At 42.4% G+C, this 26,966-nt stretch overlaps 2 protein-coding genes across 3 annotated transcripts; both read right to left on the reverse strand.

The window, feature by feature from the left end:
- Positions 1–328: 328 nt before the first annotated feature.
- otpa (orthopedia homeobox a) lies at positions 329–5,340 on the reverse strand (the record flags this gene model as incomplete). 2 transcript variants are annotated; one of them, XM_084159135.1, is made up of 3 exons in its annotated part: positions 329–856; positions 4,328–4,728; positions 5,304–5,340. In XM_084159135.1, the coding sequence occupies 3 exons, from the start codon at positions 5,338–5,340 to the stop codon at positions 329–331; spliced, it is 966 nt and encodes a 321-aa protein (XP_084015261.1). The 2 variants fall into 2 exon arrangements, with proteins under 2 accessions (XP_084015261.1, XP_084015260.1); XM_084159134.1 differs by having other exon boundaries at positions 5,265–5,340.
- A 5,371-nt stretch (positions 5,341–10,711) lies between these two features.
- On the reverse strand, positions 10,712–24,752 carry tbca (tubulin cofactor a). Its single transcript, XM_084159403.1, has 4 exons — positions 24,586–24,752; positions 16,249–16,375; positions 12,332–12,418; positions 10,712–11,105 (listed from the first exon to the last, which is right to left on the reverse strand). The coding sequence occupies exons 1-4, from the start codon at positions 24,636–24,638 to the stop codon at positions 11,025–11,027; spliced, it is 348 nt and encodes a 115-aa protein (XP_084015529.1). The 5' UTR covers positions 24,639–24,752; the 3' UTR covers positions 10,712–11,024.
- Positions 24,753–26,966: the final 2,214 nt, after the last annotated feature.

Here is a 26,966-nt window from a genome sequence, read left to right on the forward strand (position 1 = left end):
GGATAAACAAATAAATAAATAAATAAATAGCCTACATGTAAAATAAATCAAGTTATAAAAGTTATAAATCAATACATGCACATCATTAATAAGCTAAACATTTACTCATTTAACCACCTTCAAATCGTTTGGTTTCAGTATTAGTGTGCCAACAAAACTGTGGCTGTTGTTTTGCTGTTGCCTTGCTTTTTTTGCTGGGAGACATTCTCATCCTGTCCAGCTGTATTGGGCTGGATGTGTTCAACAACAAAACAAAAAATGATAGATGACGAAGTAAAAAGAAAACGCGTTAAACGTGACCCTTGGCTTGGTGGTGGATAGCCTACTACTAAGTAAAACTCATGGATACTGTGTGCTCCAGCGCTTTTCGCCGCAGGGAGGCGATGCTCGTCCCTCTCCAGACGTCATTTTCCGGGGAGCTACACAGCTGGGGAGAGCTCGTCACGTTGGTGGGACCGGACAGGGAGGCCGGGACCATCCCAGGGAACGGGTTCTGGTAGAGGTGAGACTGGAGCCCGGATCCGTTCGACGACATGTTGGATAGCCCCATGGAGTTGGGCGGCGGGCCGGACAGGCTGCACTGGGACAAGGACTGCGCCATGGCATGCTGGTGCTGGCGACCCAGGGCTGGAGGGAGCTGTAGCTGAGAGACGCCTGGCATCCCTGCCGTGGCCCAGCGGGTGTCGTTGGCGTGGAAGGAGCACAGGCTGTCGCCCATGGCGGCGGCGGCGGCCGCGGCAGAGTTGAACTGGCTGTGCAGGCCGTGGTGGGTGGGCAGCAGCGTTCCCGGAGCGCGGAAAACGTTGGTGGTCTTCTTGCGCTTCTTCCACTTGGCGCGTCGGTTCTGGAACCAAACCTGGAGAAGAGAGAGAGGGAGAGGGAGAGAGATGGGTTAGAATCTGGCTACAGTGTCATCAATGTGAGACACAATGAGTAGGCTACTGTACATTTCTGAATACGCTCACTTTTACGCCCATAACACAGATATCTCCATTACAAATCTTCTTTATATCAGCGGATTCCCTGAATAACACTAGATATGATATAACGGATGAAATGACATGCAATAACGAAGGATTTGATAGCTTCCATGACATAACACCAAATCCATGTCCGTAAATGGTCTGTGGCATGCTTGCATTAGTCCATGGATATCATAAAATAAAAATGAGGAGGTGGTCCAGTCAGCTGGAAATATGTGATTGTAACTGTTATGAGGCCTATAGCCCATTATTTTGGTATGAATTTTAAATAGGCTAGCCGAAACCAGTTTATTATATAGAATATTATAAAATAGTCTATAATTAACATTTTAGTCATTTAGCAGACGCTCTTTTACAGAGCGACTTACAGTACCTTTTTCGAACTTTTTCGTACTATCAAACTTAGCTTATATAATTTGCTGCATAACATGGATATAAACACTGACTATTAGCCTACACAAAACAGCAATAATATTAGTATTTCAGAAATAAAGGCGTTAACGTGACCCATGCCTCAGTTGTAAATGGTACAACCAGTGTTTATTCTGCGGGTCCTTGAGAGACTTTCTATATAGATCTCATAGTAGGCCTAACCCGGTTAACGCCGATGATTAATGTGAAGATTTGGTTGAAAAACTGGGCCGTAGTATTAAGAGGCCCAATCTCAGTCTATCCCCCAGAGCAGCCAGCCATGAAATCAGGCCTCAAATGCATTACACTTCAAAGGAAAGAAAATGCAATTTCTCATTCTGTTTAAAAGACAGAGTACACGTTCAGCGCTTCCGCCATTAAGACTTGAAACTCTGACAGGCCCATTTCACAAGAGAACAGCACAAGCTGCATGCGCCTTCTCATTCGAAACATCCCAGATGTAGGCTATTCTTACCCACTGGCTTCATATTATTGTTATCATTGGCTATAGGCTTTATAAAGGGCTCGTCATTTCGCTAATTCTTATTTTATGTAAATTATATATTGAAACCAAATTCATCGGTGCAATAATAATGATTACCGCAGTTACTGTTTCACATGTGAACGACTCCTCTGAATTTTTCATTGCTGGTTAATAAACCCTCATCGCAATAAATAATTCAGAAATTGGTTAATAATAATGGATTTGGTTTCATTGCACTATCATCGTGAGAAGGTCTACGTGGTAATGAACGACGATGCATCAGAGAACGACCCAAACCAACTGCAATGTCGAGCTATTACTGAATTAATCTCGTGAGCTATTTTGACAACTGAGCCATATGGAATGTAAAGGCAACAAAATAAACCATTAGGGCCTACCATTGGTCATGTTGTTTGAAATAGGCCCAGCTATCACCTAATATCGATATAGAAGTAATTATGTTGTGAAAAATAGTTTAATTGTGAGGGTATAATAAAGCTAAAATCATCATTCCATGTTCATTACGCATGAGAACGCACGAATATAGGCCCACTCCAATAGGAAAACTTAACAAAACGTTATTAGATTTTAAGGACCAAAGTCATTGCCTAATAAAATAGCCTACGTCTTGTATCATTTCATCTGGCCCATTGAGAGTTTTATGTGTGGCTCATTGCATATGTACATTATCATTTGTGTAGCTTACCGTGCATAATAATTCAGTCAAATGTATGCATGAAAAATGTAATGTTGCTTTTTATACAGTGAGTAGGAATAAATACACTCATATTTAGGCAATTTTTATTTTCATGAATTATATCGGCTTCCTAGGCCTACATTAAGATGTCCTTAATATTTCCACGTACAATCTGTAATTGTCAGATATTATGTAGACTTACACTCATGGAATTTAAATTATACTAACTATCCAAGTCGATTTATTAATGCAACTTTGTAGGCATGGGTTGCACGTTTCGTCCCAATCTTGTTTTGAACATTAGTTTTAAGGCTGATGCCCAGCTGAGCGTTCTACTCAATGCAGTCTCAATGGGTGCTGATGAAGATTTCGTCTAAAGTGCATAACTGTGGCTGGGAAACACGATTACATTTTTAAAGGATTAGTAGGACAAGTCATCATTGTGATGTCTCCAGATTGACTTTAGATGCATTATAACGCTAGCTAGCTAATGTTAATGGGAGAGCAAAGAAATTTTAGCTAGCTAACGTTAGCATTGCTAGATATTTCTGACGAACTTTAGAGAGATGACAATGTTGCCATGAGCTAGCAAAGTAAATTTAACGACATTATAATGATGGCAAAGTTGTTTTCTACTAATTATTTGTCTACGTTAGCAATGTCATCTTATTTCCAGGCCACTATAGCGTAAATTTGACGAAACAGCCACTAGCCCCTGCTCAGAAAGACAGCATTAGGCCTAACCATCAGTCAGACATCAATATTCTGCGGCATCTGTAGAACGTTGATAACAATAGCAACGACGCAACAAGGTAAAAGCTGTTTTAATCTCTATTTTTATTTTTATTAGTTGCGTCCGTTCGTTTCTGGACAATTTTATCTCATAACATCCTGGTTTTGTCAGCTCTGTCTTGAATAACATCATTTTGGGACACGTTTCTTGCATCTGGTTTCAAGCAAATCGCTGTAGAACGTTATTACCCGGGCTCTTGAGCGTTATTTTCAGAACCATGGACAGCTCGCGCGCCCAGTGCAGTTTTTGTCAGGGATTTAGGTTAGTCTAGCCTACATTTTGTATTTCCTGATACGTTTAACAACAAAAACAAGGCCCTCACAAAATACAATCGAGGTTTAGGTGTAAGCTATTATTATTTTTGACACAAGGAAATAAAAGACGGTTGCCTCGAGGAACACAAAGCGTGGCCTATAGGCTATACTCCTATAGTATATCGCTATTGGATTAAACTTCGTTTTAGCTCCAAGGGAATAGCCTATTAGTGGCAAATAGTTTCGGTTATTATACATTTCTAGTGGCCAAATTTTTACCCAGAATCAAGAAATTGTAATTCCTTCAATAGTCAACACTTCATCTTCTTTAGATGCAAGCTACTTAGCCTATATTATATTGGAACTTCTGTGAGAACAGCTGTGAGTTGGATATTTTCACAGAGTGGTAATTTAGACTGTAATGAAGGTTTACTTTGCAATTAGCCGTGGTGCCTAGTTACTTGAGGAAATATTGTTATTGTGTACGTGAAGTGAAATAATAATACCCACTGACGGTTAATATTTACATTATTTTGTTGGGTTAAGAGGGCAAATTACATACACATTTCATCACATAATTTCCCGCAGTATTAGTACACTACTCTTACAGTGTTATTATAGGCTACTTGCTTCAAAATCATTTGCTATGAGACATACATTTCCCAATCCATATCACAAACAAACCTGCACGCGAGATTCCGTTACCTGAACGCGAGATTCCGTTAGGCCGATCCGTAGGGCCAGTTCCTCCCTCATGAAGATATCTGGGTAGTGCGTTTTGGCGAAGCTGCGCTCCAGTTCGTTAAGTTGTGCCGGGGTGAACCGGGTCCGGTGTCGCTTCTGTTTCTGACTCTGACTTCCTCCGGACTGGCTGGAGTTATTCTGCTGCTGCTTGTCCTGTTGCTCTTTACTGTTGGCCTGCACGCCGGAAGGGTTGGATCCCCCATTGTTGATATCGTCTCCAGGGAGCATGGTGGTCCCCTCCACGGTGTCTGGCCCCGGGGCTAGCTCGCCGGAGTGGCCGGGGTCAGGTCCCACTCCACCGCCTAGCCTGCACTTCAGAGCCTCCCTGTGACCCAGAAGCTCTGCCGCGGCATCCTTCATCCCTGGATAGACAACACCCGGTCAGAATTTAAAGGCAATGTTACATCTATTTTGTATAGGCTAATGCAATACCCTGTGTTATAGAAAAAATGTAAATTAGTACGATATATTTTTTAAATACATTGTTTAGTTAGTGTATCGAAAGTGACACTTTTATGAAGCTAACGAAGTCTGGCAAGGGAAGAATAGTTTGTCATGCATGCAGAGAATTGGTTGAACATTTTGTTATTTTACAAAATGCTCTCTAAAAACATGGTGAAACCATCGAAGTGGACATTAGATTATGGACAAAACCAGACACTAAATGTCCTTTAAACAAGCACATAACTATCATAGGCTACAACGTTTAATCTAGGCTACTCCTTAATTCCATTTGATCACATCAATAATTTAGAAAACGGTTAAATCAAATTACGCAGTAATATAATAATAATTACTTTTCCAATGAATTAGCTCACTTAAATGACATTAAGATACAATAAGAAACAAATTGTCAATTTTCTCTGTTTGATTTAGATTAGAAGTGCCTCCAGCTTACAGTAGAGTTGAAGACCGGAGTTTGGCGACGATAACTCACCGAGGCGAGCATCCAGGAGGTCGGCGTGCGAAAGCATTGCGCACCGCTCCAGTGCGAAATGCTATTTCAAAAAAATCTCTATGACTTTAACCTGTTTAAAATATATATATAGCCTAAATAAAAGCAAATTCTGTTTGTGGTTAAAAAAGGAGGTTCCTTGCATTATAATGTCCTTTAGAGAAACGGGGAGGCGCCTAACAACCCAATGAACCCATGAGCTTCTTTAAAGGAGAGCCAATCAGATTTGAAGCTCGAGATATGTCAGCCACCTCGAGACCCCAGAGCAGCCAGCCACTCAAATTCTCCAATCCAGCCAAATTCACAAGTTCATTTCTCCTCATTTCTGTAATTGGCTTTGATTTCAACTCCAAATGATATCAAATAAAATCACCTGATTTAATATCTGTGAAAGCTTCGACCCATTTGACAAACTGGATCAGCGCAGTATTTGTTTAATTGTGCGTGCTGTTGCTGCCTCTCTCTATAATGGATGAGCCCCAGGTTTGAACAACGACCGATTTACCCAAGTTAACAGCCTCTGTGGTACATAAACATATTAGACTCGTTTCTGGCGTGTGAATGACACAACATATTTCCTACACAAATAACTGCCTCGAATTAGGTTAAGCATACAAAGTCCGAGTATGAAAGCTCTTAGTGTGCATTTTACACCACATCTTATAACCAAGTCAAGGTTACGTTTATGTCATGTGTCTGTTGATGTGGCTTAATGATTTGTGTTTTAATAGCAAGGTCCTTTGTCATTTTTAAACTGTGAATGGCCGTGGATATTCTTAGTTTCCCCAGACATTTTCGACCTCTTTTATCCAACATGTCCTAGTCAGTCCTGGCTTTTGGAGACGAATTCGACCTCTGCTAATGCCTCTTACTCCCCATTCAGCCAACAACAGTTTAGATTAGCGATATATTTCTAACCAGAGTAATTTTCAACACCATTAAGCTTTTATGAAATTCGTGCCAAATCTATACTATTTTTATTACAATTATTAGAGTAAAATCAGTATAAATTAGAGTTGATTTACTACTGTTTAGGCTCGACTGTCATGCAGTGAGGGACTTATTGTACATGATATGTGAGCGAATTAAGTGCATAATTCGGCGGAAAGTGGAAACTGAGTTGTGGCTGAACATGATCTGAGGATGTTTTCCTTTCATAGAGACAGCGGATCTCCCAGAAGGCGTGGATTGCAAACTGTCGCACTAGAACAGACACAATCATGCTTTAAACACTTTGCTGTTGGCCAATTGCTTTTCATGGTATTGATTTTTCATCCAATCTGCCCAAATTAAGCCTACTCATTTCAGTCAGACAAAGCAGGTAGGCTATAAACAGGTATCTAATGTAGTCTATAAATGTACCGCCATTATACCAATTAGCACACTAGGTTCTTGTCACACACCAAGTTCCCAAAATATATAAGGGACACAAAAGAATCCAACAGGCTCCCTACAGCTGTTGGAACGTTTTGTGAAAGCTAGTTCATTTGTTGTGGAGTGAATGGTGCCTTTTTGGAAGTAACACAAAGGATGCGTCCTAGCGTAAACTTGGGGCACTTTGAGGTCCTTTCCCAGCCCATCTCGAGTTGAATTAGCTCGGCTCGTCTTTTATCTAGTGGCAATCTGGTGGGACGACCGACCAGGGAGCGCGAGAGAATCTCGGACACAACGGGGTCACCAGCAATCGCTCACGCGCCACGCAACCACAGGGTAGCTTATTATACCGCGCGTACTGAAAATGAAAAAAGGGAGAAGAGTGGATTCGATTTGGAAAAAAGTGTCTGTTCCTCTGCGTTTTCAAATCCCAAATGTCACAGAACGTGGATTAAAGCGCCGGAGCAGAGAATGTGTGCGTAATTCAAGATGTCCGGGTTCGTGTTGTTCTTTCCCACTTTTTATTTGAGGAACAGACATATTTTATTTGCTATATTCAGCATCAACGAGATTTAAACATATTATCGTTATAATATTATACAATATGTTACCAGTTTATATGTGTCAGTTTAGGCTGTCTTGGGCTGTGCGCTGAAACAATAACGATCATTTAAAATCATTACTTTGTTTGGTCTTCGCTGCTCAGTCAGAACAGCACCATTGCGCGGTGTGATTGATTGCGTGCTTCATTTTACGAGTTTTCAATAGCTCACGGCTTTATGGCTGTACAACAAAAGTGAATGACTCCTCTCCGCGAGCCAGCTCACATTTAACCCGGGAAAACGCCAAGAGGCAGGTGCATTGGCATGGTGCTCCAAGGCATGGGAATAAAACTGCACTTTTAAGGATATATCATGTACAAAAATACAGATAGCCTTTATGAAAATGCTTTGTGCAGAAAGTTACCATATATTAAATTCCACGCTCTTTGATGCACCTTGTCTGATCTTTCTACACTGCTGTAAAGGGCAAACGATGGACTTCTTTAGGCGGATGAAGTGATTTTCCCCTTATAAATAGGTTTCAGATTGTTGCCCAGAGACAGAGGAGAAAAACAACAACTAGGCTGAAAACTCATTGGCTCCCTCTAATGCAATTTATTCACCTAGTTTACCTCATACAATACCTACATTTATATATTGAATCTCTGTACGGCAATACCTGCCCCAGAACTAAGCACAGGGATTTTAAGGTTTATTGGCGAAACATGGTGTAAAACAATTTTTTAAATCAAATTCATTTGTGGGAAGAAATGTAACCGTTTCCTGGTGTAACAAAAGGTATATTTTCAGTATAGGTTTACTCCGGTGGAATGTTGCAAGTAGGCCTACACTGTGTAACCATAGGCATATCCCCTTTCTATAATAATAATAATAATAATAATAATAATAGGCCTAATACAATCAGTCAAAAGCATCAGAAATTGTTTTAAAAATGGTATGTCTCAAATAGGCCTATGCTATTGTTTATTATTAGCCTTTGAGTAAATGTTATAAAATTAAATCACGAGTTCATCACGAACAAATGTAGCAAATAAACAGCAACCTATGCTGCAAAATATTGAAATAATAGACTCGAAAGCCAATAGGCCGAGAATACATTTATTTTTGTGCCAACTGTCTATAAGGCAATTCAATATGGTGCCAAAGTGAAACATTATTATTATGATTGTCTTTATTAATGTTGTTATTACTTTATTTATTTTTATTCGAAGGAATCTCGGTGTTAGGCTATGTAAACACCTTTACTATGTATTTCTCTAACGAAATTGTAACCCATAATTTAACACAGCGTGTGTGTGTGTGTCAGATAAAGGTCCTCATTTCGCTGAATTCAATAGGCTGTAATTAGGGTAAACAACAAGGAGCAAAGCAGTGGCTTCTCTCCCTGGCTGAGATTCCCATAATAAAGCCCACATCAATCTTATCCAGCATAGAAATACAAATAGACAAACAAACCAATTCGCCCCCTGCAAGTTAATGCAGCGCATCTGAGTGGAAAGTAGACATTTTCACGCGCTCTGGAGATGAGGAGTGACTTTTAATAAAACCACAAGAAAAACAAAAGTAATTCTATACGCAGTAGGCCTATTGGAACTGGAGATTTCCAGTGCACCTCTCTCTTTCCACCGGGGGCCTTGGGCATTCGCTCGCGCACGGGTAGTTTCATGCTAGAGACACCGTGTGTTGCCTTTTGCCCGTCACCACCGCCCATGCCCTTCACTCTCCCGCGTGCATTCTCGTCTCGGGTCACCTTGCAGAGCGATAACACCGAGGATGGTTTTTGTTGACTCTTTCCTTCTTTTTCTTCTTCTCCTCTCCTCTCCTCCTCTTCATCCAGGGTGAATCTAATTCATCGGGCGTCTGTATTCACTCAATTAGAGAATTCTAAATCGATCTTCCATCTGCAGAAATGCCAGTTTAACAAATTAGATTCTTGTTTCGTGCAGGTGATTTGGTGACAGTCGGGGGATTAGAAGTAATACATTGTTGTCTTTGAGTTCTGGGGAGGAAAGAGGAGCGAGAAAAGAGAGAGGCGCTGTGCTTGCCAGGGCCACATCCATCACGTGCATCGCTTTGCCGCGACATTTGGTCACAAATCCAGGTAGCGCCCGCGGACCGCCACCGCATCTCATGCTTCAATTAGCGCCGCTGCCCTTTGCGCGGACTCGATTAGACCGTGATATATCCGAAATAAATATAATTATGGTTCCAAATAAAATAATCAGCATTGAAGAGCGATTTCCTTAACGAGATGGAGCGGCTGGATGTCACGGAGAGACGCGCGCCTCATTAGCGCATTAATAAGACTTCGGGGTGATCCCGATAATGATCGAAATCTGTAAAATAAGCCAAATGTAACCTTAATTTGTCTGCCCAGTCATGTTTTTTGTCTTGTATTATTAGACTGGCATTTAGGTGTCTTGGGTGCCTTATCCTTGAAAGAGGGTGAACTTACTTAGAGAAAAAATAGGCCATGAGTTTTAACATTTAGAATAAAATTATATTATTCATATCCAAGAATATTAACAGGCTTGACAACCTAATAAATGTTTGTCGGCTTGAAAAAATGTATTGGGCTACATCAAACATCTTCAAGCAGTTTAGGGTTATATAGACTTAAATTAAAAAACAAACAAATTAAACTAATGGAATTAAATTAAACTTAAATAGCCTATGTATGAAATGAATGTGTTTCCTCTATTTGGTTGGCGGGCTATTTGGCCAATTCCACAGTGGAACATAAAAACTATTATGTTAACCCAAATAAAATCCTGAATTATAGCTTTTTAAATGTCTACATTTGTGGACCAAATAAGCAATGTGAATTTCTGGACAAGCCACAGTGTAACTTGATGCCCAACAACTAGGCATACTGGTCTTTTCGCAGACAGCCGGTCAGATCCACTGTAGGCTATGTCTGGTTAGCAATGGCAGTGCTGATGGTATCACTAGGCTGCATGGACTTCGTTGACCAGCGGAGGTCGGTGTCCTGATTCTTACCTCCACAAACAGGCATCATGCCAATTTCGCTCTATCCAATCCCATGACACATACAATAGGACGGATGTTATATGATGATATACAGTTGGATGCAATATGATATGGTGTAGCTAGCTCCTGTCTCTCATTAGGATGTTCTTAGGTCCATCACTTATATTGACTGTTGTTCTCATCTTGATTCTTATGAACAAATAAACATTATACTAGGCTAAATATTGTATCCCATGTAGCTCAGTTGGTAGAGCATGGCGCTTGCAACGGCAGGGTTGTGGGTTCGATTCCCACTGGGGGCAAGTATGAAAAATGTATGCACTCACTAACTGTAAGTCACTCTGGATAAGAGCATCTGCTAAATGATTAAAATGTATCAGTCATCATCAAGAAGAATCCTATCTCCATTCAAGACAATTGGAGGAACACTTTTTCTAAATCAATTGATGCAAGACGCAACAGTACTATTGTATAGCTTTAATATGAGTTAAACAATACAATCAGGCTTCATTTTCAGCTGTTTAGTTGAAGAAACCAAGCAAACCCCCATGGTAAGAAAATAAACACGTTTTTATTTGCTGCTTGTGTGAGATTGTACACTCTGGAGAAGGATGTCGAGATCAGACTGTACGTTGTTTTCAAATGTAGAAAAAAAATAATAAAAAAGAGGGAGAGAAAGAGAAAAAGACACTGAACTATTTTGTTTGTCTGCGTTTCCAAACAAGCGCAGATGAATGGAATGGACATTTAAGTAGTGCATTACAGAGTGAGAACATCATCCTTCAAGCTTCACTGAATCCAATACAATCCTGGCCTCTTTGTACTCCTCTGCTTCAGCCAAGTCCTCTTCTGTTTCCTGCAAACACAAGCACATACAGGATATCAATACTAACCCTATCACACACACCTTTAAAATGACCAACCCATCAAATAGCATTACACCAAATCTAACTTATCATCTACAATCAACCCAGTTAACCTAGCCATTAAAAAAATCCACAGTCAATTCACATGGCTATTCACCAAATTATCATACAAAAGCCCTTTTCCTAGCCCATTTTTAATAAAATTAACATTGACATTAACAATCCACATATTGATTTCACAGTGGAACGGTTCTAGTCAGTAAAAAAAAAAGTGTATGTGAGAGTGTGTGTGTGTGGGTCACATCTGTGCTAATCGAGTGCTGCTGGGTTCCTATGGTGGCCACCGCAGTGACAGAACTGCTAATGAACTGTAATGAGTGTGTGTGTGTGTGTGTGTGTGTGTGTGTAGGAAGGGAAGGGGTGAGAGTGGGCTTTGGTAGGAGGTGGAGAGGGACCCTGTCACCCCCCCCCCCCCCCCTCCCCTCCCCTCAGAGGAGTCATCTGTGATTTCCTCTCTCCTCCTCTCCCTTCTGCACGTGTCCCTCAGTGAGGCCACGGCTGCCTGACTCCTGCTCTCTGCTAATTGTGAGGACCCTGAGACATGCATGTGTGTGGAGGTGGGGGGGGGTGTTCCTTTCTCTGGCTTCTTAGATCTGTCACACACACACCTGCATGATCAGCGTGTCACTATAGACAGTCACACACACCTGCATGATCAGCGTGTCACTATAGACAGTCACACACACCTGCATGATCAGCGTGTCACTATAGACAGTCACACACACCTGCATGATCAGCGTGTCACTATAGACAGTCACACACACCTGCATGATCAGCGTGTCACTATAGACAGTCACACACACCTGCATGATCAGCGTGTCACTATAGACAGTCACACAAACCTGCATGATCAGCGTGTCACTATAGACAGTCACACACACCTGCATGATCAGCGTGTCACTATAGACAGTCACACACACCTGCATGATCAGCGTGTCACTATAGACAGTCACACACACCTGCATGATCAGCGTGTCACTATAGACAGTCACACACACCGACATGGAAGCCAAAAATACTAACATCATGGATAAACCTGTAGCAACAACGACAAAGGAGGATTGTCTGCTTCCTCTCAACGTTTCTTCCTTCCTAACAGAGTATACTGGCCACCGGTAAAATAAACATGATTTTTAAAAAACAGCGCAGTGCTTACTAGTATCTGGGACAGGTCTGCGTGTGCTATGGTCAAACGCCTGTGACAGTCTGGAATCATCATCTTGGACTCCTGTAGAACCTCCAACTGAAACACACAGAGAAAACACAGATTATTAATTAACACCACCATCTTCATCATTACTATCTTCATCATTACCATCATCATCTACACCATTTATAAACATATCAGTTGTGTTAGTTTTTGTTCAAGGGGTCCTCCAAGCAAAAAAAAAAAAAAGTTTATCAAAAAGGTTGAAAAACACGGATTTAGATCGTAATGTATTAAAGGTTGAAAAACACGGATTTAGATCGTAATGTATTAAAGGTTGAAAAACACGGATTTAGATCGTAATGTATTAAAGGTTGAAAAACAAAGTGTTACAGCTTCAGTAGCACCACTGTGTGGTTCCTAGAAATACAGTGCCTTGCAAAAGTATTCATCCCCCTTTGCGTTTTTCCTATTTTGTTGCATTACAACCTGTAATTTAAGTTGATTTTTATTTGGATTTCATGTAAAAAAATAGTCCTAATTGGTGAAGTGAAAAAAATAACTTGCTTCAAAATTCTACAAAATAAATAACGGAAAAGTGGTGCGTGCATATGTATTCACCCCCTTTGCTATGAAGCCCCTAAATAAGATCTGGTGCAACCAATTACCTTCAGAAGTCACATAATTAGTTAAATAAAGTCCACCTGTGTGCAATCTTAGTGTCACATGATCTGTCACATGATCTCAGTATATACACACCTGTTCTGAAAGGCCCCAGAGTCTGCAACACCCCTAAGCAAGTGGCACCACCAAGCAAGTGGCACCATGAAGACTAAGGAGCTCTCCAAACAGGTCAGGGACAATGTTGTGGAGAAGTACAGATCAGGGTTGGGTTATAAAAAAATATCAGAAACTTTGAACATCCCACGGAGCACCATTAAATATGGCACCACAACAAACCTGCCAAGAGAGGGCCGCCCACCAAAACTCACAGAACAGGCAAGGAGGGCATTAAATCAGAGAGGCAACAAAGAGACCAAAGATAACCCTGAAGTATCTGTCCATAGGACCACTTTAAGCCGTACACTCCACAGAGCTGGGCTTTACGGAAGAGTGGCCAGAAAAAAGCCATTGCTTAAAGAAAAAAATAAGCAAACACGTTTGGTGTTCGCCAAAAGGCATGTGGGAGACTCCCCAAACATATGGAAGAAGGTACTCTGATCAGATGAGACTAAAATTGAGCTTTTTGGCCATCAAGGAAAACACTATGTCTGGCGCAAACCCAACACCTCTCATCACCCCAAGAACACCATCCCTGAAGCATGGTAGTGGCAGCATCATGCTGTGGGGATGTTTTTCCAGGGACTCGGAAACTGGTCAGAATTGAAGGAATAATGGATGGCGCTAAATACAGGGAAATTCTTGAGGGAAACCCGTTTCAGTCTTCCAGAGATTTGAGACTGGGACAGAGGTTCACCTTCCAGCAGGACAATGACCCTAAGCATACTGCTAAAGCAACACTTGAGTGGTTTAAGGGGAAACATTTAAATGTCTTGGAATGGCCTAGTCAAAGCCCAGATCTCAATCCAATTGAGAATCTGTGGTATGACTTAAGGATTGCTGTACACCAGCGGAACCAATCCAACTTGAAGGAGCTGGAACAGTTTTGCCTTGAAGAATGGGCAAAAATCTCAGTGGCTAGATGTGCCAAGCTTATAGAGACATACCCCAAGAGACTTGCAGCTGTAATTGCTGCAAATATGGTTCTACAAAGTATTGACTTTTGGGGGGGGGGGGGGGGGGGGGGTGAATAGTTATGCATGCTCAAGTTAGTTTTTTTGTGTCTTATTTCTTGTTTGTCTCACCCCAAAAAATATTTTCCATCTTCAAAGTGGTAGGCATGTTGTGTAAATCAAATGATACAAACCCCCCAAAAATCCATTTTCATTCCAGGTTGTAAGGCAACAAAATAGGAAAAATGCCAATGGGGGTGAATACTTTCGCAAGCCACTGTAGGCTTTGTCTTGGTTTAGTATCCCACATATGCTGTGCTAAGGTTAACATCCCACAACAAGCTCTCTGCCTGCGTGAAAAATGTTATATAGTTATTGATCAGGCAGGGAGTTGGGCAGCAGCAGGGGTCCTCGCCTCGCTCTGCCTCCAGCACACCTGGGTGAGTGGAGAAGACGAGCAGAGAGGTAGCGGCATGAAGATCAGGCATGGAGAGGTATTACTTCGCCTAGGGCAGGTAGCAGCACGGTGATCATGCATGGAGAGGTATTACTACGCCTATGGGGAAGCTAAGTAAGAGCCTGAGATGTCTGGGTCTGAGATACTCTGGAAAGGCAAAGCGAATGGGGAATTCCCCTGACTGGCACCCTAAAGAGAACAGAGGACTCAGCTAACACTGTTAGTCAGACACCTCACACACTGCTAAGCAACTCCAGAGGTGAGGTGGAGAGACACAGGCAGTGATGCACACACATACACGGTGAGTTGGTAGCGGTCATGGAGGTCATGGTGCCCTCCCAGTAACAGTGGAATGATCCCATCAGCAGCAGGATAAAGACGACACTTAGAAGCATTAAAAAATAGATGTCACTAATCCACCCTGCCCTCCTATCCACCCATCCTGCCATTAATTCATCCATCCACCCTGCCCTCCATCCACCCTGCCCTCCTATCCACCCATCCTGCCATTCATTCATCCATCCACCCTGCCCTCCATCCATCCACCCTGCCCTCCTATCCACCCATCCTGCCATTCATTCATCCATCCATCCACCCTGCCCTGCATCCATCCAGCCTCCATCCATCCAGATATCCATCCACCCACCCTGCCCTCCACCCTGCCCTCCATCCATCCATCCTGATCTCCATCCATCCATCCTGCCTATTGTGCATGAAAGCATGGCAGATGATCCTCTCCACAAGGTGTAATCCCTAGAATAGCTGAGATGAAAACAAAGGTTGTGAGGTAGGGCACACAGAGGACACAAGCCACCGTGGGTCTTTATCGTCCAACACCCTCTCATTCTAATCTCATCCCCCTCTCATTCTAATCTCATCCCCCTCTCATTCTAATCTCATCCCCCTCTCATTCTAATCTCATCCCCCTCTCATTCTAATCTCATCCCCCTCTCATTCTAATCTCATCCCTCTCTCATTCTAATCTCATCCTTCTCGTATTCTAATCTAAGCAGGGGATATTATGAAGGGAGAGAAGGAGTGAGAGCGAGGGAGATGAGGAGGATATGGGCCAGCGATCTCCTAGCGGCTGTAAATTACCAGCATGTGTCAGTAATTATCAAACTCCTCCAAAGTTACATAATGTCATTAAATCAGCAAATGACTAAATCGCTAACGACCCCCAACACTAATTCTTCATAATGATACTAAGCTGACCTCATTAAAGTGAATGTAGGGCTACTGTCATTGTCTGTTCTCTACTGTACCATAATTCTATTTGACAATAGGCTTGTTAAATAAAGCACATTATAATGCTTCCACATTTAGCAATGAAGGTGACAAATAACATTTTGACCAAGAAAAACATTCAATGTGATTTAGGCTATAACGCGTCACTTTTAAACCACTTGGTAACACTTTCCATGCAGTTGCTCTTATACATGTATAGTAACAAAGTAACATTGTACAGCATTTTAACATCGTGTAATAAAAATAGCTCTAAAATATGCAACCACAAAGCAATACTAAATTACTATGTAACAACTTAATGCAATGTTGTTACTATAGTTATAACATCGTTACTATACAGCTATAAAAGCAACTTAATGTTGGCCTATGTACGTAAAGTAAGTGTTGGCCTACCTATTTATGTCAAGTATGTGTTGGCCTATGTATGTAAAGTATGTGTTTACAACTGAATGTAAACGCATCCTTAGTTCTCCTGTGTTTTCACCCACCTGTTTCTTGATGACATGCTTGGCCTCGGAGTCGGCCTCTTCGTCGCAGGCATCTGCCTTTAGTCGTTCAATCTTCTCCTCCTGTTGCTTGGTCTCCTTGACGTACATTACCTTCTCCTTCACCAGCCTGGGGCGACAATAACAGACGACAAGACACAGCATAGTTTCATTCAACACAACCCACAATAAAAACAAATCAAAGTTTATGCCTACTAGATTAGTTAAAAACACACAGAAAAACACAAACACCAAAAGCTAAATCATCTCAGGCCCCAAGATGTTATTTATTTAACCAGGTAAAGCAGTTGAGAACAAGTTCTCATTTACAACTAAGACCTGGCCAAGATAAAGCAAAGCAGTGCGATAAAAACAATAATAAATAATAATAATATGCCATTTAGCAGACGCTTTTATCCAAAGCGACTTACAGTCATGCGTGCATACATTTTTTTTTTTTTTTGTGTATGGGTGGTCCCGGGGATCGAACCCACTACCTTGGCGTTACAAGCGCCGTGCTTTACCAGCTGAGCTACAGAGGACCACACAGAGTTACATATGGGGTAAAACAAAACATAAAGTCAAATATATATATATACACAGTGTGTGCAAATGTAGCAAGTTATGGAGGTAAGGCAATAAATAGGCCATAGTGCAAAATAATTACAATTAGTATTAACACTGGAATGATAGATGTGCAAGAGATGATGTGCAAATAGAGATACTGGGGCGCAAATGCAAAATAAATAACAATATGGGGATGAGGTAGTTGAGTGGGCTAATTTCAGAAGGGCTGTGTACAGGTGCAGTGATCGGTAAGGTGCTCTGACAACTGATGCTTAAAGTTAGTGAGGGAGATAAGAGTCTCCAGCTTCAGAGATTTTTGCAGTTCGTTCCAGTCATTGGCAGCAGAAAACTGGAAGGAATGGCGGCCAAAGGAGGTGTTGGCTTTGGGGATGACCAGTGAGATATACCTGCTGGAGCGCATACTACGGGTGGGTGTTGCTATGGTGACCAATGAGCTAAGATAAGGCGGAGATTTGCCTAGCAGTGATTTATAGATGGCCTGGAGCCAGTGGGTTTGGCGACAAATATGTAGTGAGGACCAGCCAACAAGAGCGTACAGGTCACAATGGTGGGTAGTATATGGGGCTTTGGTGACAAAACGGATGGCACTGTGATAGACTACATCCAATTTGCTGAGTAGAGTGTTGGAGGCTATTTTGTAAATGACATCGCCAAAGTCAAGGATCGGTAGGATAGTCCGTTTTACGAGGGCATGTTTGGCAGCATGAGTGAAGGAGGCTTTGTTGCGAAATAGGAAGCCGATTCTAGATTTCACTTTGGATTGGAGATGCTTAATGTGAGTCTGGAAGGAGAGTTTACAGTCTAACCAGACACCTAGGTATTTGTAGTTGTCCACATACTCTAGGTCAGACCCGTCGAGAGTAGTGATTCTAGTCGGGTGGGCGGGTGCCAGCAGCGTTCGATTGAAGAGCATGCATTTAGTTTTACTAGTGTTTAAGAGCAGTTGGAGGCTACGGAAGGAGTGTTGTATGGCATTCAAGCTCGTTTGGAGGTTTGTTAACACAGTGTCCAATGAAGGGCCAGATGTATACAAAATGGTGTCGTCTGCGTAGAGGTGGATCTGATTCACCAGCAGCAAGAGCGACATGGGCAAGTTGCAGCGGAGGGTGCAGAGCTGGTGGCCGGGGTAGTGGTAGCCAGGTGGAAAGCATGGCCAGCAGTAGCAAAATGCTTGTTGAAATTCTTGATTATTGTAGATTTATCGGTGGTGATAGTGTTTCCTAGCCTCAGTGCAGTGGGCAGCTGGGAGGAGGTGCTCTTATTCTCCATGGACTTTACAGTGTCCCAAAACTTTTTGGAGTTAGTGCTACAGGATGCAAATTTCTGTTTGAAAAAGCTAGCCTTTGCTTTCCTAACTGCTTGTGTATATTGGTTCCTAACTTCCCTGAAAAGTTGATGATGTCAAGGAGGAGGAGATCTCGTTCAACTAACTGTAAGTCGCTCTGGATAAGAGCGTCTGCTAAATGACTAAAATGTAAAATGTAAATGTAAACTAACCACCAAGTAAAATAATAGTAACCTAACCAATATGTCCCATTGTTTCCAGATGTGTACGGTGTAGCTGTCTGTGTGTTGGTTATCTGTGGGTCTACTACAGTACAGTGCCATGCCATCCTTCTCTGCCTGATCACCACGCTTATCTGACGGTCTCTGTTTAACTGCCACATCTAGCAGGACACACACTACTGGCCCTTTCTACGATTAATTGATCATCCATTTAGTTTCTAATTTCTACCAAGTCAGTTGATAAATGGACCACTCTTTCTTGATTGTTAGTGAAAATGGGCTCGAGTACATTGATAAATGTTGATTATTTATCAATTACGGGCCAAATGGAACTAAATCTATTAAATCAATTCAGACCTTGATTGGCATAATGGAGTTTGAAAATATTGCTATTGATAATGATTCCCGACTAATAATATTTTTCCGGCTGCAGCTTTGCTTGTCGGGATGACAAGGTGGGATTCATTTTTCATAAAATCAGCTGCGTGCGTTGGTTCGTGTGCGTGAGCGATCCTTCATTAATCAGGCCCATTACCCAGAAACAACCTCTCCTCAGTGTTACCGTGGCGCCTTGCTTAGCTGAGGAAGCCAACAGCACTCTGTCATATTTTACGTCAATTATCGCTCATTTTAATACGTTTCCATCAAGATGCTGTTTAAACGGGCAGCATATGCAACAACGAACAGCAGAGGAGCCCTCCACCTCTCCTCTGTTCCTCTATCTCAGGCTTTACACCGAATGAAGGATGTCACCTCTGAGGTTATTTAGAAGGAAAGAAGGCAGCAAAGAGGGAGAGGGGAAGAGAGGAAGGAGAGGAAAGGGGGATTGAAATAATTTGAATAAAACTGAAGGACAGTCTAATAAAAATGTCCACCCCCACCACCTCCTCTTTCTCTCATCTAGGCCTGATGTTAATGTTTTATTTCTCTCAGGCTGGGTCTAGGAGGGCTGGCTGTGTGTGTGTGTGAATGAGGGGTGGGGTCGTGGCTGGTTTTAAATAGACCTGCCACCCTGGACTTAATGGAAAAGGCATCTCTCTGGAAAATAAGGAAGAAAAGGGAATTAGAGATCCGACACGCATTCGGCCTCCTCCTCCTCCAACAGCACTGTATTTTTGAGCCCCGGCCTAGCCCTATGCCCGAATGACAAAGCCAAATTACTGTTGTCATTTTATTAAGGGCATCCGCCTCGCTAGGGCAGAGAAGAGGCACTGACTGGAATGTACAACGCCACAAAGCCACTGGAACAGGCCTTACTGGGAGAGAGCAGACAGGGAGCTGCTACTAGGGTTTTAATAACACATGAGGAATGAGAGAGAGAGCGAGAGAGGATGGGAGAGAGAAGGTGGGAGAGAGAGAGGACGAGACAGACAGACAGGAAGACATAGTAGGGTACAGAGAGAGCAAAGGCAGTCTGTTCCACCTGACTGTGAACAGCGGCTGCAGGTTTCCTTATCAAGGTCATGCTGGAGGCCACTGAATGGGTAATGGATCTGAATGGGTGCTGAAAGGGTAATGGATCTCTCCTTACTTAATATACCTCAGTAAAATATTAAATTTCTAGGACAGCTGATGATGAATTCAACCTATTCTGAATGGGGAAGAAATGAGAATGGAGCTGTTTTAGAATGTAAAGGAAGCCATTCTAGAATGGAGCTATTTTAGAATGTAAAGGAAGCCATTCTAGAATGGAGCTGTTTTAGAATGTAAAGGAAGCCATTCTAGAATGGAGCTGTTTTAGAATGTAAAGGAAGCCATTCTAGAATGGAGATGTTTTAGAATGTAAAAGAAGCCATTCTAGAATGGAGAAGTGTTGGAACCTGCTTTATAAAGCACCACCTCTCATTACACCGGCGGGCCTACAGTTTTCCCACTGCATCAGACACCTTCTCTGTGACATCACCTTCTGAGGGAGAATTCTAAGCCGCTACCGCCATTACCCACAATCATCAGGGAGCCCGTTAGTAATGTGACCCTAATCAAAACAAGATCGATAGCACATTTACACAAAGGGCCAGGGAGAGAGGTAACCGGGGGGGGGGAAAGCAAGACAGAGAGAAATCCTCTTCATGCTTAGACCTACTTTTCTATTTAGGGATTAGCAAATAGACCCATTATGATACCCAGTGCATTATGATGGAATTCTTTCAATTAATAGAAGCTACTGAGTAGCTTTCAGGAGATTAGCCTGAATGAAAATATCACATTTCTGCAACAGAAAGAAATGGATACTGGAATTAAAAGTATAATAACAGTGATTAGTGAATTAGATCTAATCCTGACTGCTTTTGTGTGTTCAACTGAAAAAACTAACAGATTTTGGTCAGATGTTGGACTGTGGGAATTGAATGCCCTGTCAGGGAAAACATCAGTAATTTGCACCCAGGACCTAATAATTGCACCCAGGACCTAATACTCTGTTTCACGGAATCATGGCTCTCTCTCTATACTGTCCCTGTCCATACCGCCAGCTGGGTTCAAAGTACATCGCGCAGACAGGAATCAAGAACTCTCCGGGAAGAAGAAAGGCGGTGGTATATGTTTCATGATGAACTACTCATGGTGTGATTGTGATAACGTACAGGAAGTCAAGTCCATTTGTTCACCCAACCTAGAATACCTCACAATCAAACGCAGACAGTATTACCTCGCAAGAGACTTCTCATCGGTTATAGTCACAGCTGTGTATATTTCCCCTCGAGCCAATACCACGACGGCCCTCAAGGAACTACACTGGACTTTGTGTAAACTGGAAACCACATATCCTGAGGCCGCATTTATTGTAGCTGGGGATTTTAACAAAGCAAATTTGAGGAAAACGCTACCAAAGTTCTATCAACACATAGCCTGTAGTACTCGCGCATCAAAAACTCTCGACCATTGTTACTCCCCCTTCCGGGATGGCTACAAGGCCCTCCCCCGCCCTCCCTTCAGCAAATCAGATGACGACTCCATCCTGCTCTTCCCTTACTATAGGCAGAAACTCAAACAGGAAGTACCCGTGCTAAGGTCTATTCAATACTGGTCTGACCAATCAGAATACATGCTTCAAGATCGTTTTGATTACGCGGACTGGGATATGTTCCGGGTTGCCTCTGAGAATAACATTAACGTATACATGGACAAGGTGACGTAGTTCATCAGGAAGTGTATAGGGGATGTTGTTCCCACTGTGAGTATTAAAACCTACCCAAACCAAAAACCGTGGATAGATGGCAGCATTCATGCAAAACTGAAAGCGCGAACCACCGCAAGGTGACTGGGAATATGGTAGAATACAAAAACAGTGTAGTTATTCCCTCCGTAAGGCAATCAAACATGCAAAACGTTAGTACAGAGAAAGTGGAGTCGCAATTCAACGGCTCAGAAACAAGAAGTATGTGGCAGGGTCTACAGACAATCACGGATTACAAAGGGAAACCAGTCACGTGGCGGACACCGACATCTTTCTCCCGGACAAGCTAAACACCTTCTTCGCCCGCTTTGAGGATAACACAGGACTGTGGGCTCTAGTTCTATGTGGCCGACGTGAGTAAAACATTTAAGCGTGTTAACCCTCACAAGGCTGCCGGCCCAGACGGCATCCCTAGCCGCGTCCTCAGAGCATGCGCAGACCAGCTGCCTGGAGTGTTTACGGACATATTCAATCTCTCCCTATCCCAGTCTGCTGTCCCCACTTGCTTCAAGATGTCCATCATTGTTCATGTACCCAAGAAAGCAAAGGTAACTGAACTAAATGACTATCGCCCCGTAGCACTCACTTCTGTCATCATGAAGTGCTTTGAGAGGCTAGTTAAGGTTCATATCACCTCTACCTTACCTGACACCCTAGACCCACTTCAATTTGCATACAGTCCCAATAGATCTACAGATGATGCAATTGCCATCGCACTGCACACTGCCCTATCCCATCTGGACAAGAGGAATACCTATGTAAGAATGATGTTCATTGACTATAGCTCAGCCTTCAACACCATAGTACCCTCCAAGCTCATCATTAAGCTCGGGGCCCTGGGTATGAACCCTGCTCTGTGCAACTGGGTCCTGGACTTCCTGACCGGCCGCCCCCAGTTGGTGAAGGTAGGAAACAACACCTCTACTACGCTGATCATCATCAACACAGGGGCCCCACAAGGGTACGTGCTCAGCCCCCTTCTGTAATCCCTGTTCACCCATGACTGCGTGGCCACGCACGCCTCCAACTCAATCATAATGTTTACAGACGACACAACAGTAGAAGGCCTGATTACCAACAATGATGAGACAGCCTACAGGGAGGAGGTGAGGGCCCTGGCGGAGTGGTGCCAGGAAAATAAACTCTCCCTCAACGTCAACAAAACGAAGGACTTCAGGAGACAGCAGAGGGAGCATGCCCCTATCCACATCGACGGGACCACAGAGGAGAAGGTGAAAAAGCTTCAAGTTCCTCAGAGTACACATCACTGACAATCTGAAATGGTCCACCCACACAGACAGTGTGGTTCAGGAGGCTGAAGAAATTCAGCTTGGCCCCTAAGACCCTCACAAACTTTTACAGATGCACAATTGAGAGCATCCTGTCGGGCTGTATCACCGCCTGGTACGGCAACTGCACCGCCCACAACCGCAGGGCTCTCCAGAGGGTGGTGCAGTCTGCCCAACGCATCACCAGGGGCACACTGCCTGCCCTCCAGGACACCTACAGCACCCGATGTCACAGGAAGGCCAAAAAGATAATCATAGACATCAACCACCCAAGCCACGGCATGTTCACCCTGCTATTATCCAGAAGGCGAGGTCAGTACAGGTCCATCAAAGCTGAAACCAAGAGACTGAAAAACAGCTTCTATCTCAAGGCCATCAGACTGTTAAATAGCCATCACTAGCCGGCTACCACCCAGTTACTCAACCCTGCACCTTAGAGGCTGCTGCCCTATGTACATAGACATGGAATCACTGGTCAGTTTAATAATGGAACACTAGTCACTTTAAAAATGTTTAGATAATGCTTTACTAATTTCATATGTATATACTGTATTTTATTCAATGCCACTCCGACATTGCTCATCCTAATATTTATATATTTCTTAATTCCATTCTTTTACTTTTAGATGTGTGTATTGTTGTGAATTGTTAGATACTACTGCATTGTTGGAGCTAGGAACACAAGCATTTCGCTACACCCGCAATAACATCTGCTAAATGTTTGTATGTGACCAATACAAATCAAATCAAATTTTATTGGCCACATGCGCCGAATACAACAGGTGCAGACATTACAGTGAAATGCTTACTTACAGCCCTTAACCAACAGTGCATTTATTTTTAATAAAAAAGTATACAATGTATTTTATTTGTGCAACTCTGAGCTAAAACCCTGATTGCCTTTTCAACAAAAAGAGGCTGGCTCAGCTGAGAATGAGTTTGCAGAAAATTAGTTTCAGTGCATCAAATGCCTGCATTTAGGCCTGTTTAAATTTTTTAAATTTTAGTCATTTAGCAGACGCTCTTATCCAGAGCGACTTACAGTTAGTGAGTGCATACATTTTCATACTGCCCCCCCCGTAGGAAACGAACCCACAACCCTGGCGTTGCAAGCGCCATGCTCTACCAACTGAGCTACAGGGGACTACAATTGCACAGTCACTGATCATTAACAGCCCTATAGCCAACATTCACACGAAAACTTAGCTACAAAGCCTGATCTATATGGCTCTGATGAGTGCATTGCTTGCACCAAAGGCAGAGCTGACAAGAGAAAACAGTGGTAGCCGTACTATCCATCCATCCATCCAGCCAGCCAGCTAGCTAGCTAGCTAGTTAGTTAGTATAAAAGGCCAGATAGCCTCTGCTTATTGCGCACCTGCCAAGTGAATGCAAAGCATGTTGTATGTTAGCTTGTATGCTAGCAGTTAACAGTTACAGGCAACACAACAGGGATGACTTGCTAACATTAGCACAAGCGCACTTGTTATAAATGGTTTAACACGTTCTATAAAATGCGAAAATGTCACTCAACAACATACAATTTAGATTATTCAAATATGTTAGGAAGTACAGGTTATTGTGTCGTTACTGCCTTATTTTGACTTAAAATTCACGCACCTCCCTAAAGCACCGGTGCATAGTTAAATCTATACTGGCGAAGTGCTCTCGACGCACAGTCTGACTTCTGTCTCGAGCCGAAGTAGGTATCCGCGGCCTTGTGGGTGTAGCAGGTTAGCCTGATATATTTTAAAGATTGTATTAAGTAAAAACTGCACTTACCGCTTAACAACGCCAGTCTTGATTTTAATCTGTCGTATTCTTGGATCTGCCATGTTAACTGATACTCTCAAACGAAACAATAAATGACTAGTTTACGAAAAACGGTGAAACTGCTGATATCCAACACAGTACAGTAATATCACGAGATCCTGGCCAGACTGCTGTGAGTGGTCATGCGCACTGTGTGCTGCTGGAGAGGAGGAGAGCACGTGACAGAGTCTTTGCGCACATTTTCTTCTTATTATTATTTGTGTGGCTTTCCGGCAGACTAGACGCTGTGTTGCGTATGGCTGCCTTTCGCAGGTCGTAATGAGGGTTGCAAATTGTGTTCACAAACAACAAAGGTCAAAGGGGAACGAAAAAATCTTAAATTGCAGCACCATCTTACCCTGCACCTATACACTATCCCCAAAAACCCACTACCCCATCCCACTACTTTGGCCCTAAACGATCCTAAACCAGGCCGTTGGCCTGTGAGGATGGAACCACTTCTCTCAAAACTTCCTGTAGATCTTCTGCACTAAAATCTTCACACTCATATATGTATCTGCTGCTGCAACTACCACATCTATCTTTTGTTATTTCCGCTCCATCAGCGCAGTTGATCACCATGGCTATAAATGCAAGAAAGTGCTTTCACTATTCCAACTGTACACTCCCTCAGACTATGCCCTCCTGCACATTTCTCACAACATGGGATCTCTTTTCTACATATTGCTGCAACATGTCCAAATACTTGGCACCTAAAGCACCATAGCGGGCAGTGGTGGAAAAATGACCCAATTGTACTTGAATAAAAGTAAATATATCTTAATAGAAAATGACTCAAGTAAAAGTGAAAGTCACCCAGTAAAATACTACTTGAGTAAAAGTCTAAAATGATTTGGTTTTAGACTGTATCAAAAGTAAATGTAATTGCTAAAATATACTTCAGTATCAAAAGTAAAAGTATAAATCATTTCACATTCCTTACCAGACAGCACGATTTTCTAGTTTATTTATTTATTTATGAACTGCTCACTCATTGGTTTTTAGGAGCATATACCCCCCTGGGTGATTGAAAGCTGAACTGAGGTCCACACTCCAGTCCAGTTGGTGGTTGTAATGTACCTTAAAGTTGGTTGCCAACCATCATATTAAGTCCACAGAAGAAGAAGAAGAAGAAGAAGAAGAAGAAGAAGAAGAAGAAGAAGAAGAAGAAGAAGAAGAAGAAGAGATTACTAGAAACTAACTAGGTTTCCCCTTTTATCCCCTTTTGTTGGTTCTATTTTTGAGCTTGATGGGCTGCAAGTCCCGCCTCTCCCATCTCCTCGTTGCTTTTTAGGAGCATATACTCATGTGGGTGATTTGCACATCATTATAACACTGTACATAGCTATAATATGACATTTGAAATGTCTCTATTCCTCTGAAACTTTTGTGAGTGTGATGTTTACTGTTCATTTTTGATTGTTTATTTAACTTTTATTTATTATCTATTTCAATTGCTTTGGCAGTGTAAACATACGTTTCCCATGCCAATAAAGCCCTTTGAATTGAATTGAATTTAAATTGAATTGATTGAAATATGAACTGTGGTCCACACTCCAGACCAGTTGGTGGCGGTAATGCATCTTAAAGTTGGTTGGCAACTGCCATTTAAAGTCCACAGAATAATAAGAAGAAGAAGATTGAAGGAGGAGAGATTACTAGAAACTAACTAGGTTTCCCCTTTTATCTGTGGATTAATTGTTGGAGTAGAGAACACATGATTTTGTGTGACTCAGAATGGGTCAAGATTCTACAAAGATCCAGAAAAAAAGGACCTTGTGCATTTCAGGTAAAATAACAACCCAATGTTTATATCCCAGGACAAATTAGCTAGCAACAGCAAGCTAGCTAGCTAAATGTCCATGAATGTTTCATGTGTTTCGACCTGTCCCAAAATTAATATAGTTGGTTCAGAGTTCGTTTTGATATTCCAACCTGCATGTCCTGATAGTGTCTGGTGTGGATGGACAAAATCAAAATGCGCGCAATGTCGGACGCATGCGCGTGCCAGTTCTAGTCAACATGTTACACCCTTGCGTCATCTCATTTCAGTTCTCTTCACCAGCTATCCAAGAGGACATTTTAAATTTCAACTGCAATGGGGGGGACGTAGTAGGGACGTCCCCAAGGATCCCTGATATTTTGGGGCTGAAGTCCCTCTTGGAGTAATTCCAAGGATTTGGGATAGAAAGGCTAAGCATTTGATGTGTCGAAGGAGTCGATGATGGAGCAAGAAATGAAATTGTAGGCCTACTTGTATTGTGATTTACATTTTAGTCATTTAGCAGACGCTCTTATCCAGAGCGACTTACAGTTAGTGAATGCATACATTTTTCATACTGGCCCCCCAT

Source organism: Coregonus lavaretus, assembly GCF_964263955.1.
Source record: "Coregonus lavaretus genome assembly, chromosome: 4".
Taxonomy (NCBI): Eukaryota; Metazoa; Chordata; class Actinopteri; order Salmoniformes; family Salmonidae; genus Coregonus; species Coregonus lavaretus.

Coding starts and splice junctions, on each gene's coding strand:
- tbca (XM_084159403.1), bottom strand. CDS start 24,638: ATGGCAGATCCAAGAATACGACAGATTAAAATCAAGACTGGCGTTGTT. Junction 12,419..16,248: donor AGCATGTCATCAAGAAACAG/GTGGGTGAAAAC, acceptor TGTGTGTTTCAG/TTGGAGGTTCTACAGGAGTC. Junction 11,106..12,331: donor CAGACCTGTCCCAGATACTA/GTAAGCACTGCG, acceptor TTGTGTTTGCAG/GAAACAGAAGAGGACTTGGC.